We start from the raw sequence: 15,726 nt of genomic DNA, 5'->3' as shown, positions 1-15,726 counted from the left end.
CCGTCGTCCGTCCGTCTGTCTGTCTGTCTGTCCGTCTGTCTGTAAACAATTTTCAAAATGCTACTCCTCCTACAGTTTTGGTTTGATTTCAATATAACTTGGCACACAAGAAGACTACACTAAGATACATAGTTTAGTGCATCTGTTTTTGATTTCGATGAACGGTGTTGCCATGGTTACTAAAAATAGAAATTTCTGTAAAATTCCTTTAAAACGCTACTACTCCTACAGTTTTTGTCTGATTTCAATATAACTTGGCACACAAGTAGACTACACTAAGATACATAGTTTAGTGCATCGGTTTTTGATTTCGATAAACAGTGTTGCCATGGTTACTAAAAATAGAAATTTCTGTGAAATTCCTTTAAAATGCTACTCCTCCTACAATTTTGGTCTGATTTCAGTATAACTTGGCACACAAGTAGACTACACTAAGATACATAATTTAGTGCATCAGTTTTTGATTTTGGTGAACGGTGTTGCCATGGTTACTAAAGGTAGAAATTTTTGTGAAATTACTTTAAAACGCTACTCCTCCTACAGTTTTGGTCTGATTTTAATATAACTTGGCATACAAGTAAACTTCTCTAAGATACATAATTTAGTGCATCGGTTTTTGATTTTGATGAACGGTGTTGCAATGGTTACTAAAAATAGAAATTTTTGTGAAATTACTTTAAAACGCTACTCCTCCTACAGTTTTGGTCTGATTTTAATATAACTGGCACACAAGTAGACTACACTAAGATACATAGTTTAGTGCATCGGTTTTTGATTTTGATGAACAGTGTTGCCATGGTTACTAAAAATAGAAATTTCTGTGAAATTCCTTTAAAACGTTACTCCTCCTACAGTTTTGGTCTGATTTCAATCTAATTTGGCACGCAATTAGAATACACTACAATACATATTATGTATTTCAGTTTTTGATTTCAGTGAATGATGTTGTCATGGTTACTAAAAATAGAAATTTCTGTGAAATACTTTCAAAATGATACTCCTCCTACAGTTTTTGTTAGATTTCAATGTAACTTGGCACAGAAGAAGACTACATTAAGATACATAATTCTATTTATTGTTGCATGTTGCAAAGTTTCAAATCCAAGTGCTACTTTTCCTTTGTTATACAAACAGACCAGTAGAGCTACAGTCTCATCAGAGACTTCTGGTTTACTGTGATTTTGGTCTCTAAACAAGTTTACGAGCACATGTATTGAAAAATGTTTTCTTGAGTATGCCACCATTTTGAATCAAGTGGCATGACCTTTTCACCTGTCTAAATTTACACAGCCAATCACATTTCATGTAATTAATGGAATTTTAGCTCACCTGAGCTGAAGGCTCAAGTAAGCTTTTCTGATCAGATTTGGTCTGGCATCCATCTGTCTGTCTGTCTGTCCGTCTGTAAACTTTTCACATCATTTCCAAGTAACTATAAGCCCTATTTTGACCAAACTTGCATGGATGATACATCTAAGGATGTACACTACCAGACTTGCTTTGGATACTGGATATGACCTACATTTTCCAGATGAGTGACAGGTTAATGTTTTTGAGCAGGTCCATTACCAAGAAACTATAAGGGCTATGTGAACCAAACTTGCCTAGATGATGCATACTCTCATACTTGCTTCAGATGCTGGATCTGACTTGCATTTGGATGAGTGACTAGTTTAAAGTTTTAGGCAAGTCCATTCCCCAAGTAACTGCAAGCCCTATCAGACCAAATTGCATAAATGTTGCATCTAGGAATGCATGCTATTAGATTATTAGTTTTATGTGGGATAAACTAATAGTAAAGGCAACATTCATTGTGGTGAGCTTTGTAATCTCTGATTACCTATGTTTACCTTGACCTTTCCTTTGACCTTGACCTCACTTTTCTGAAATAAATGTTAAGCTCAGTTTCCAAGAAACCATTCAAGATAATTAAATCAAATCTAATATGCTGGTACATCTTGATGAGAGCTAGTTAACTGCATCAACATTTTTGACCTTGAATTTTCCCTTGACCTTGACTTCAATTCTTGTTCAGCGAAACTTAAAAAAAAAAACTGTTCAAGATATTTTCATCAAACTTCATAATTATGCTTAAAAATATTGATGAGAGCTATTCAATTGCATCAACATTTTTATGCCCCACCATGAATATGGCCGGGGCATATAGTGTTTGTCATGTCCGTCTTCTGTCCTTCTGTCTTTCCGTCCTTCCGTCTGTCCTTCCATCACACTTTGCGTTTAGCTCTGTTCAAAGCTCAGTTTCAAAGAAACTATCCAAGATATTTTTATCAAACTTCATATGCTGATAGATATTGATGAGAGCTATGCAACTGCATCAACATTTTTTGACCTTGACCTTTCCTTTGACCTTGACCTCACCTTTCTTAAATTAGTGTTTAGCTCAGTTTTAAAGATACCATTCAAGATAGTGAAATCAAACTTCATATGCTGATACATACTGATGAGAACTATCCAACTGCATCAATATTTTTTACCTTGACCTTTCGTTTGACCTTGACCTCACTTTTCTTAAATAAGTTTTTAGCTCAGTTTTAAAGATACCATTCAAGATAGTGTTATCAAACTTCATATGCTGATACATACTGATGAGAGCTATTCAACTGCATCAACAATTTTTGACCTTGACCTTTCCTTTGACCTTGACCTCACTTTTCTTAAATTAGTGTAGAACTTCATATGCTGATACATATTGATGAGAGCTATTCAACTGCATCAATGTTCTTTGACCTTGACCTTTCCTTTGACCTTGACCTCATTTTTTAGCTCTACTGGTAAGAGACCAGAAGAGCTTATGCGATAGTAAGGTGTCCGTCGTCCGTCCGTCTGTCTGTCTGTCCGTCCGTCTGTAAACAATTTTTCAAAATGCTACTCCTCCTACAGATTTGGTCTGATTTCAATATTACTTGGCACACAAGTAGACTACACTAAGATGCATAATTCTGTGTATTGGTTTTTGATTTCAATGAATGGTGTTTCCATGGTTACTAAAAATAGAAATTTCTGTGAAAAACATTCAAAATGCTACTCCTCCTACAGTTTTGATCTGATTTCAATATAACTTGGCACACAAGTAGACTATACTAAGATGCATAATTCTCTGTATCGGTTTTTGATTTCGATGAACGGTGTTGCCATGGTTACTAAAAATAGAAATTTCTGTGAAATACTTTCAAAATGCTACTCCTCCTACAGTTTTGGTCTGATTTCAATATTACTTGGCACGCAAGTTGACTACACTAAGATACATAATTCTGTGTATCGGTTTTTTATTTCTATGAACGGTGTTGCAATGGTTACTAAAAATAGAAATTTCTGTGAAATACTTTCAAAATGCTACTCCTCCTACAGTTTTGATCTGATTTCAATATTACTTGGCACACAAGTAGACTATATTAAGATGCATAATTCTGTGTATCGGTTTTTGATTTTGATGAACAGTGTTGCCATGGTTACTTAAAATAGAAATTTGTGTGAAATACATTCAAAATGCTACTCCTCCTACAGTTTTGATCTGATTTCAATATAACTTGGCACACAAGTAGACTATAATAAGATACATAATTCTGTGTATCGGTTTTTGATTTCAATGAACGGTGTTGCCATGGTTACTAAAAATAGAAATTTCTGTGAAATACTTTCAAAATGCTACTCCTCTTACAGTTTTGGTCTGATTTCAGTATAACTTGGCAAACAAGTAGACTACACTATGATACATAATTCTTTATATTGATTTTCTGATTTCGATGAACATTGTTGCCATGGTTACTTAAAATAGAAATTTTCTTGAAATACCTTCAAAATGCTACCCCTACAGTTTTGGTCTGATTTTAGTATTACTTAGCACACAAGTATACATAATTCTCTGTACCAGTTTCGGATTTCGATGAACAGTGTTGCCATGGTTACTAAAAATAGAAATTTTCTTGAAATACTTTCAAAACGCTACTCCTCCTACACTTTTTGTCTGATTTCAGTATAATGTGGCATACAAGTAGACTACAGAGATACATAATTGGTGTTATTGTTTTTTTCATTTTGTTGAATGATGTTGCCATGGTTACTTAAATCAAAATTTCTGTAAAATTGTTTTAAAAGGCTACTCCTCCTACAGTTTTAGTCTGATATAATAATAAATCTTGCCACAAAAGAGACTAAACCAAGGATCATCATTCTATTTATTGCTGTTGCAAAGTTTCAAGTCCAAGTGCTACTTTTATCTTCCTTTATAAATACAACCAGTAGAGCTACAGTCTCGTCAGAGACTTCTGGTCTTAAATTAGTGTCAAACTTCATATGCTGATACATACTGATGTAAGCTATTCAACTGCATCAATATTTTTTGACCTTGACCTTTACTTTGACCTTGACTTCACTTTTCTTAAATTAGTGTTTACCTCAGTTTTAAAGAAACCATTCATAATATTTTTATCAAACTTCATATGCTGATACATACTGATGTAACCTTTTCAACTGCATCAACAATTTTTGACCTTGACCTTTCCTTTGACCTTGACCTCACTTTTCTTAAATTAGTGTCAAACTTCATATGCTGATACATACTGATGAAAGCTATTCAACTGCATCAATATTTTCACATTGACCTTTCCTTTGACCTTGATCTCACTTTTCTCAATTTGTGTTAAAATGTTTCATTACTAATATACCCTTGGCAGGGCATTCATGTCCTGTGGACATATTTCTAGTTGACCTTGACCTTTCCTTTTACCTACAACTCACTTTTCTCAAAGAACAAGTGCACTTATGAGCCCTGGTAAAAGATGAAAAAATGAAGATTCAATTAAAGCATAATTTTTCATCTCACATCATCAACTGATATCTGAAATATAAGATTCAACAAATTTTAGTGCTGAAATTCATGTTTATACAAAAAGCAAAGCCATACAATGTGGTACGGGTCAGCCGACATTTGTGATTTTCTATAGTAAATCGTGGATGGGCATTCATTTCAAATCCTTTGTTTATTGTCAGCGTAACATTATACAAACTTGTGCCAAAGACAAAAGATGCATTTTACATTTATAAAACTTGTTTGAAAGTAGGAAATTTGTACAGCATTAGGCTGGTACTTAAAATGTTGAAAATGTATGAAAAGTTCAATGTTTTTCATATAGCAAGCGAGAGCTATTTATCTGTGTGACCTTTATTGAACCCACCTGTGGAATAAATTATTTTGAGTAGTCACATGAATTCTACCCAGTAAACATTCCTTAAAAGTGCTCACCGTAAAACACTGCCATGTTTTATATTGTTCGCCAAAGTCGTACCGCTTTAGAGATGTTGGCATGTATTAGGTTTTATGAAAAATGAGAGGGTAAATAGAGTTTAGTGTTGTTTAAAATGTCATCATACATAAAAATGTCAAACATTTTTAACATTAATGAAAGACAATTTTACCGGTGTTGAAACCCATAATATCACACAGTTATAAATAAATACAGTACATACATGACTGTACATATATTTAATATCAGGATAACCTATTAAAGCTTCAATGGGTTCTTAAAAATACAGATGAAAAAATAATCAACAATTATTTCAAGTTAATTATTACAACGCTAAATGAAAATGATTTGCACAAGCATTTTGACTCATTGTTACTTATGTATTCATCTCTACTGGTTTTAAATAACATCAATAACAAATAAATCAAACTTTGTTCTTAAATAGTAGTGCAGTAAAACAGTTCACTCTATGTACACCTAAATACCCTTTTGAAATTTAAAATTGATAAAGAAAAATAATGTTAATTCTAATTGTATTATTTCAAATGGAATCGTGCAAAATTCTTAGTTTGATCACTATAGCTACATGCAGCTTTACAGCTTCATTCAATTTTTTTATAGATAAAATAATGCAAGACGTATTATTCAGCAATCCACCTGTCAATGATCCACCACCAGATTGTTCAAATGCCCTCATTCATTCCTCATGACAAATTGTTTTGGAATGACTTTTCCGGATTTGGGATGTCTATAGGCATTTAAATACCTCCAATTGTTTAAAATCCATGCTGATTTAGGTGATGTTTAACATGATTTTAAATTAGAAATATCCACCAGTGTTTATTACCAACAGACAAGGATTTGGAAATAGCACTGAAAAAGGGCCCAGTCTCTATTGCTTAAGTGCACTTGTTCAGTTACAAAGAAACAAATGAAAATATTTTTATCAAACTTTTTTTTGTATGGTTATACATATTTTTGTATAGCTATTCAGCTACATCAACATTTTTTACCTAGACCTTTCCTTTGGCCGTGACTTAAAATATTTGTTAAGCTAATTTTAAAAAAATTAAGATATTTTCATCAAATGTTATATGCTTATTCGTATTGATGAGAGCTGTTCAATTGCTTCAAGATTTTTTACCTTGACCTATCCTTTTACATTAAATTCACCTTTCTCAAAATTGTGTTCAGGTCAGTTTAAAAGTAACTATCCTAGATATATTTATGTAAGCTTATGCACTGATACTATATTTGGTGAGACTTTATCAACTGTGTCCATTTTTTTTTTTACCTTGACTTTCCCAGCTAACGTTGACTTATGATTTATTGTATATTCGAGGGTTGTCCCAGAAAAACGTGAACATTTTCAACATCTTTTGTTTCACCAATACTATAAAGTTAAAAATTGATATACACCATCATCAACATTTTTTTAGCTCTTCTGAGCCAAAGGCTCAAAGGGCTAATGCTATGGCCATTTGTCGGGTGTGCGTAAAATTTTTAGAATATGGGCCCATAACTCAAGAACCCCTTGGCCAATTAGTGTCAAATTTGTCACAGGGTATCCTTGGCCCAAGGGCTCCCTTTTATACTAAAACTGGGGTTGTGACCCTTTAACAAGGGGAGATAATTAGGAAAATAGAAACAAAAGTACTGGTTGCTAAAAAATCTTCTTCTCAAGAACCACTGGGCAGATTATCACCAAACTTACACAAAAGGATGAGGATATGTTGTAGATTAAAATTTGCACGGGGATTTACCCTGGGGCAAAGGGCGTGGTCTCAAGGTCACTTCAAAGTTGACCAAAAATTACATTTTATTAAAATGTTGATATTTTGCTTACTATAAGGACTAGGATCATCAAATCTTGTCAGTTGGTGCATCTAAGGACCTCATATCATGTTGACTCAAAAGTAGGTCACGGTGACCCACTTTTTAAATTTTGCGGCCATTCTTTTTCAAAATGATTTAGAGGCATATTTTGAACAATTTAAGGCCTATGATCATCAAACTTTGTCAGTTGATGCATCTTGGGTCCTCAAAGTACGTCAACTAAAAAGTAGGTCACCTTGACCTACATTTTGAATTTTATGGCTAATCTTTTTTAAAACAATTAAGGTCATTAATTCGAATACGGGGAGGCTTAGAATCATTAAATCTTGTAAGATGATGCATCTTGGGGCCATAAAACGTATTTATTAAAAAGTAGGTCACAGTGACCTACTTTTTTGAACTTTGCAGGCATTCGATTTCAAAGCGTTTTAGAGGCATAATTTGGACATTTTTAGTCCTATGATCATAAAACTTTGTAAGTTGATGCATCTTGGGTCCTCAAAAAAGGTCAACTGAAAAATAGGTCACCATGACCTACTTTTCAATTTATATGACTATAATTAAATATTTCAGGTACTAATTGGCTTAGAATCATCAAACTTTGTCAGTTGATGCATCTTGGGTCTTCGGAGTAGGTCGACTAAAAAGTAGGTCACAGTGACCTACTTTTGAAAATTTATGGCGTTAATTAAATATTTCGGGTACTAATTGGCTTAGAATCATCAAACTTTGTCAGTTGATGCATCTTGGGTCCTTGGAGTAAAACAATTGAAAAGTAGGTCACTTTGACCTACTTATAAAATTTTATGATTATAATTTTAAAAAAATATTTTAGGTATTAATTGGCTTAGAATCATCAAACTTAGTTGATGGGTCCTCAGAGAATGACAAGTGATAAGTAGGTCACCATGACCAACTCTCAGGTACTAATTGGCTTAGAATCATCTTGGGTTCTCAGAGTGTGAATTGGAATTTCAAGGGTTTATGTAAATATACAGGATACTTCGAGGCTTCAAATAGAAGTGATAGGTTGTACAGTTTATCAGAAGAACGATTCAAGGCCCATGGGCCTCTTGTTGAGTAATGCATGAAAATTTCAATAAAATATCTCTATAAATAACATTTCTCTCTGATGGTAAATGAATCTTACAAAATAGCTGTCAGCGCAACACTGACGATGTCAAAATGTAAATCGTGGCATTTGTGAATTTATTATGGAATCATACGTTTGATAAAATTCGTTTGAATCGCAAATTCGACACTGTATTTAATTTTCTTTTAGTTACCAAGTTATCCATCTCAGATATTAATTAGCGTTTCCAAAAGACCGCGGAATTAATTCTTTTAATAAACTTTAACAATTTCCCAAACCCGGTCCTCAGTCAAGTTAATGTAACTGCTCGCTTAGTTAAACAGGCGTCGCCAAGAATGATGCCCAGGTTATGACTTTTCAGTTTGTCTTCTTCCATCGAATAACAAGTCAAGCCATCCTCGAACCTTTTGAACTAGGTATAGATCTGTGCCCAAGTTATATGTTTGTATCATTCTGTCATTTACATATCTTTTCCCATATGGACAGGAGTCATATCCTGCTCAACAGCACAGCTTAATAATTTGGTGCACCGCATTATCGCTCGACATCACTATTTTTGACAATATCTTAGTAAAGGTATTTTTAGCTCACCTGAGCTGAAAGCTCAAGTGAGATTTTCTGATCACCCGTTGTCCGTCCGTTTGTCCGTCCGTCTGTAAACTTTTCACATTTTCAACTTCTTCTCAAGAACCACTGGGCCATTTTAACCAAACTTAATACAAAGCATCCTTGGGTGAAGAGGAGTTTAAATTGTTAAAATGAAGGGCAAAGTCCCCTATAAAGGGGAGATAATCAAGAAAAGACAAAAATTGGGTGGGGTCATTAAAAAATCTTCTTCTCAAGAACCACAGGGCCAGAAAGGCTGAAACTTATGTGAAAGCATCCTGGGGTAGTGTAGATTCTAAATTGTTCAAATCATGACCCCTGGGGGTAGGGCAGCGCCACAATAGGGAATCCAAGTTTTACATTAAAATATGTACTAGTAAAAATCTTTAAAAATCTTCTTCTCAAGAACCACTGGGCCAGAAAAGCTGAAACTTAAGTGGAAGCATCCTGGGGTAGTGTAGATTCTAAATTGTTCAAATCATGACCCCTGGGGGTAGGGCAGCGCCACAATAGGGAATCCAAGTTTTACATTAAAATATGCAGAAAAAAAATCTTTAAAAATCTTCTTCTCAAGAACCACAGGGCCAGAAAACCTGAAACTTTTGTGGAAGCATCCTGGGGTAGTGTAGATTCTAAATTGTTCAAGTCATGACCCCCGGGGGTATGGCGGGGCCACAATAGGGAATCCAAGTTTTACATTGAAATATGTACTAGTAAAAATCTTGAAAAATCTTCTTCTCAAGAACCACTGGGCCAGAAAAGCTGAAACTTAAGTGGAAGCATCCTGGGGTAGTGTAGATTCTAAATTATTCAAATCATGACCCCTGGGGGTAGGGCAGGGCCACAATAGGGAATCCAAGTTTTACATTAAAATATGCAGAAAAAAATCTTTAAAAATCTTCTTCTCGAGAACCACAGGGCCAGAAAACCTGAAACTTATGTGGAAGCATCCTGGGGTAGTGTAGATTCTAAATTGTTCAAGTCATGACCCCCAGCAGTAGGGCTGGGCCACAATAGGGAATCCAAGTTTTACATTAAAATATGCAGAAAAAAATCTTTAAAAATCTTCCTCTCAAGAACCACAAGGCCAGAAAAGCTGAAACTTAAGTGGAAGCATTCTGGGGTAGTGTAGATTCTAAATTGTTCAAATTGTGACCCCCGGGGGTAGGGCAGGGCCACAATAGGGAATCCAAGTTTTACATTGAAATATGCAGAAAAAAATCTTTAAAAATCTTCTTCTCAAGAACCACAGGGCCAGAAAGGCTGAAACTTATGTGGAAGCATCCTGGGGTAGTGTAGATTCTAAATTGCTCAAATCATGACCACCGGGGTTAGGGAGGGGCCACAGTAAGGAATCTAAGTTTTACATTGAAATATGTAGTAAAAATCTTTAAAAATCTTCTTCTCAAGAACCACTGGTCCAAAAAAGCTGAAACTTATGTGGAAGCATTCTTGGGTAGTGTAGATTCTAAATTGTTCAAATCATGACCACCGGGGTTAGGGTGGGGCCACAGTAAGGAATCTAAGTTTTACATTGAAATATGTAGTAAAAATCTTTAAAAATCTTCTTCTCAAGAACCACTGGTCCAAAAAAGCTGAAACTTACGTGGAAGCATTCTGGGGTAGTGTAGATTCTAAATTGTTCAAATCATGACCCCTGGGGGTAGGGCGGGGCCACAATAGGGAATCCAAGTTTTACATTGAAATATACAGAAAAAATCTTTAAAGATCTTCTTCTCAAGAACCACAGGGCCAGAAAGGCTGAAACTTATGTGGAAGCATTCTGGGGTAGTGTAGATTCTAATTGTTCAAATCATGACCCCTGGGGGTAGGGCGGGGCCACAATAAGTACTACAAGGGGGGGGGGGATCAGGTGAAAAACAGCAAGGCCAAAGTTACTCAGGTGAGCGTTGTGGCCCATGGGCCTCTTGTTGCATCTAACATCATATTTTTGTCACTTGTGATGCTAAATAAATTAATTTTTACACATGAGTACTTCAGATCACAGAGTTTTTATGGAGGTAATTTTTTTCACATTATATTTTCGTATAGCCTTTTAATAAAGAAAACTTCACTGATAATACTATTTCTGAAACTCGAAAAAAATTGCCATGCGCCGAGCACCGATATTTGACACCTTTTAAAAGCTATTTTTACATACATGTGACATTACAACATTAAAATATTTTGTTAAAATAGCGAAAATTTCATTTTCCAACAAGGTGCAAAAAAATATTTATTTTGGTCGAATAGTATCTGAAATATTCAAAACGTTCGCGTTTTTCTGGGACAACCCTCATAAAACTCAGTTTTTAGCTCTTGTGAGCCAAAGACTCAAAGAGCTAATGCTATGGCCCTTTGTGTGGTGTGCGTAAACTTTTTAGAATATGGGCCATAACTCAAGAACCCCTTGGCCAATTACTGTCAAATTTGTCACAGGGTATCCCTGGCCCAAGGGCTCCCATTTATATACTGAAACCAGGGTTGTGACCATGAACCAAGGGGAGATAATTAGGTAAATAAAACCAAAAGTACTGGTAAAAAAAGTCTTCTTCCCAAGAACCACTGGGCAGATTATCACCAAACTTACACACAAAAATGAGTATTATCTTGAAGATTAAAAATTGTTCAAGGCATCACCCTTGGGCAAAGGGCGTGGTCTCAAGGTCACTTCAAAGTTGACCAAATATTACATTTTATTAAAACTTTGATATTTTGCTTACTATTAGGATTAGGATCATCAAATCTTGTCAGTTGATGTATCTTTGGACGTCATATCATGTTGACCCTAACGTAGGTCAAGGTGGCCACCTTTTTTAGCTCACCTGAGTTGAAAGTTCAAGTGAGCTTTTCTGATCACATTTTGTCTGTAGTCTGTCTGTCCGTCGGTCTGTCCATCTGTCTGTAAACTTTTCACATTTTTGACTTCTTCTCCAGGTAGTGTAGATTCAAGTTTGTTCAAATCATGACCCCCGGGGGTAGGGTTGGGCCACAATGGGGGATCAAAGTTTTACATTGGAATGTATAGGAAAAATCTTTAAAAATCTTTTCAAGAAGAGGAAAGCCATGATTGGTCAAATTGATATGGGAGCATCCCCAAGTATTGTAGATTCAAGTTTGTTCAAGGCATCCTCCAGTAGTAGGGTGGGGACATAATGGGGGATCAAAGTTTTACATAAGAATGTATATAAAAAATACCTTTTTAAATCTTCTCAAGAACAACAGAGCCATGATTAGTCATATTGATATGGAAGCATCCTCAGGTAGTGTAGATAAGTTTGTTCAAATCATGATCCATGGTAGGATGTTGCCACTTTGGGCAGATTCTAAATTGTTCAAATCATGACCCCCAGGGATAGGGTGGGGCCACAATGGATGATCAAAGTTTTCATAGGAATATATAGCAAAAATCTTCTTCTCAAGAACAGCAAAGCCATGATTGGTCATATTTATGTGGAAGCATCCTCAGGTGATGTAGATTCAAATTTGTTCAAATCATGACCTCGGGGGGTAGGGTGGGGCCACAATGGACGATCAAAGTTTTACATAGGAGTATATAGGAAAAAAATTTTAAAATCTTCTCAATTTATATGGAAGCATCCTCAAGTGGTGTATAGATTCAAGTCTGTTCAAATCACAACCCCAGAAGGTAGAGTGGGGCCACAATGGACGATCAATGGATGATCAAAGTTTTACATAGAAAAAATATAGAAAAAATCTTCTCAAGAACAGCAAACCCAAGATTGGTTATTAACTATTCGGTAGTATCCTAAGGTAGTGTAGATTCAAGTTTTAAAAAAATCATGACCTCATGGCGATAGGGTGGGGCCACAGTTGATGATTAAAGTTATGCATAGGAATACATAGAAAAAAAATTTAAAGATCTTCTTCTCAAGAACAGCAAAGCTATGATTGGTCATAATTATATGGAAGCATCCTCAGATAGTGTAGATTCAGATTTGTTCAAACCATGACCCACGGGGAAGGGTGGGACCATAAGGAAAGTTCAAACTTGTAGGGAAAAAAGTCACAGACAAAGAAATATGTAAGCATCTTCAGTTAGTGTAGATTCAATTTTGTTCAAATCATACACCCCCCCTCCCCCGTCCCTTTTTAGGGGTAGGTCAGGACCACTTACGCAATAAAGCTTTTCAATACTGATCTGATTTTTGCTTTTTTCAACATGCTTAATATATAATATTTTTTCCTAGCCACAGTGCTAAGGTGAGCGATGTGGGCCTCTTGTTGAATTTCATGGCTAATCTTTTTCAAAATATTTAAGAGTCATTATTTGAAATACTGAAAAGTTTAGAATAATCAAACCTTGTCAATTGATGTATCTTAGGGCCTTAAAACATATTCATCAAATAAAAATAGTTCAAATTGACCAACTTTTTGAATTTTGCAGGCATTTGTTTTCAAATTGTTTTAGAGGCATATTTTGGACACTATCAGACCTATGATCATCAAACTTTGTCACTTGATGCATCTTGGGTCCTCAGAGAATGTCAACTAAAAAGTAGGTCACCGTGACCAACTTTTGAAATTTTATGGCTATATTTAAATATCTCAGGTCCTAATTGGCTAAGAATCATCAAACTTTGTCAGTTGATGTATCTTGGGTCCTCACAGATTGTGTCAACTAAAAAGTAGGTCACAGCGACCTACTTTTGGAATTTCGAGGCAATATCTAAATATTTCAAATAGTAAGTGTCTTAAAATCATCAAACTTTGTCAGTTGAGGCATTTCGGGGCCTTGGAGTATGTTTACCAGAAAGTAGGTCACTGACCTTTTTTTGGAATATCATAATCTCATGGCTATATCTGAATATTTAAGATAATAAGGGACTTCAAATCATCACACTTTGTCAGTTCTTCCTGGGTTCCCAGAGTGTTTTAACCAAAATGTAGGTCATGATGACCTACTTTTGGAATTTCAAGGCTTTATCTAAATATACAGCATACCTAGAGGCTTCAAATAGAAGTGATAGGTTGTACAATTTATCAGAAGAGCGATTCAAGGCCCTTGGGCCTCTTAAGAAACTATGCAAGATATTTTCATCAAACTTCATACACTAGTACAAATTTTTATGTTGCATTACTTAATAAACCCTGGATGGGACATTCATGTCATATGGACATATTAATAGTTAACAATGCCCTTTTTGTAGTCAATCTTTGTGTGTGGCATGTGTCTCTGGGGTGATGGATGGAGGTTATAGTCCCATTAGGACTGTTCTAGTTCACTATTGCACTACAAAATCAATGACCTAGATTTGCACTATTATTCTTTTCATATAATATTATAATTTCAAATCAGTACTTCATTAAAATTCCTTGTGTATGCACAATTTTTGTATAAAATTTCCTTTTTATTTTTTTTAGAATGAAACTTACCTGTGCAGGAGATTCACAAAGTTTGTAACAAAGTATAATCTTATGTCCAAAGACAATTTAATTGTTCCAATTCTAGAAGATCAAAATGCCATCGATGGAGAGAGTGAAGCCTGATGGAAACTTAGGATATTAATTATAATCAGTGTCAGTACTGTTAATTTCATTGCTCTGAGTGAGATAAGTAAAAGGAGGGGTTTCCTTTTCACATACATGTGCTATCAACAGCATAAGGAAATCAGATTTCTCCATTGGAGGAGGTGTATACTATCACCAGAAATTATTCAGGGCAATTCATACAGTGTTTGTATTTCCCAGACATGAAGTTCTTGTACTCTGTATAAAGATTAAGCCATATGTATTTATTATTAAAACTACTAATATTTGTGGGTAGCTAGTGTGACACTACATGTAACTAGTACTTGTAAGAGAACTATCAGATATATCTCTGTATTAGGAGTCTTGTGTCATTAGCTCACCTGAGCCAAAGGTTCAAGTGAGCTCTTCTGATCACATTTTGTCCAGCATCTATCTGTCTATAATATTTCACATTCTCACTTTCTTCTCAACCAAACTTGCCACAAAGTATCTTTGGATAAAGGGGATTCAAGTTTGTTCAAATGAAGGGCCACACTTTCTAAGGGGAGAAAATAAGGAAATAGTGAAAAAATTAATGGCATTTTTTAATTAAATCTTCCTTTCGAGATCCATTGGGTTAGAAAAGATGAAACTTATATGGGAACATTGTCAAGTAGTGTAGATTCAAGTTTGTTCAAATCATGACCCCCAGACGAAGGATTGGGCAAAAATAGGCACAGTTTACATAGGAATACATTGGAAAAGCTTCCTCTCAAGAACAGCAAAGCCACGATAAGTCATTTCTATATGAAAGCATTCTCAGGTAGTGTAGATTCAGGTTTGTTCAAATCATGACACCCAGGGGTAGGATGGGGCCAAAATTGACAAAGTTTTGTGAAGGAATGCATAGGAAAAACATCTTTAAAAATCTTCTCAAGAACAGCAAAGACATGATTTAAGGACATACGCAACGTACCTTACCTACTGATAATTTTTCAAGATATTCTTAATTTAAAATTATAGTGCTATCAGATGTTCATAGACAAAAAATCAGCTTGCATTACCAGGGGTTTTGAAAAGATATCATTTGATGAAAATTCTTGTATAATTCAAAGAAAAATATACAAAAATTACTAAGCATGTATTCTAGATGTTTTGTTTATCCAAACTTGTTTTTGAAGAAGTGTACAACAGCATATATAGACATTAAAATGTAGCACACAGTTCCTTTAAGTATTAGAACTCTTCAACTCCAGGGAAAAAGACAATAAAGTTCAAACTACATTGCGTATGTCCTTAACATATGTATATGGAAGCATCTGCACATTGTTTTGATTCAGGAATGTTCAAATTGTAACTCCGAGGGGGGGGGGGGGCACAATTGGTGATCAGAGTTTTACATTGGAATACATAGGAAAAATCCTGAAAAATCTTTTCAAGAACAGCAAAGCCATG

General features: G+C 35.1%; 1 protein-coding gene across 1 annotated transcript in view; it reads left to right on the top strand.

The window, feature by feature from the left end:
- The window catches only part of LOC133188460 (MOB-like protein phocein), a 97,444-nt gene extending 83,105 nt beyond the window's left edge, over positions 1–14,339 (top strand). Inside the window, exon 8 of the mRNA XM_061323898.1 lies at positions 14,185–14,339. Within this exon, the coding sequence (XP_061179882.1) occupies positions 14,185–14,310 (126 nt within the window). The 3' untranslated portion in view covers positions 14,311–14,339. The remainder of the gene's footprint in view (positions 1–14,184) is intronic.
- Positions 14,340–15,726: the final 1,387 nt, after the last annotated feature.

Source organism: Saccostrea echinata, unplaced genomic scaffold (genome assembly GCF_033153115.1).
Source record: "Saccostrea echinata isolate AGI-Se365-2 ecotype Australia unplaced genomic scaffold, CSIRO_AGI_Sech_v1 ptg000016l, whole genome shotgun sequence".
NCBI classification, from domain to species: domain Eukaryota; kingdom Metazoa; phylum Mollusca; class Bivalvia; order Ostreida; family Ostreidae; genus Saccostrea; species Saccostrea echinata.
The sequence above is the reverse complement of the archived record's forward strand: the minus strand, read 5'-3'. Positions and strand labels throughout refer to the sequence as shown.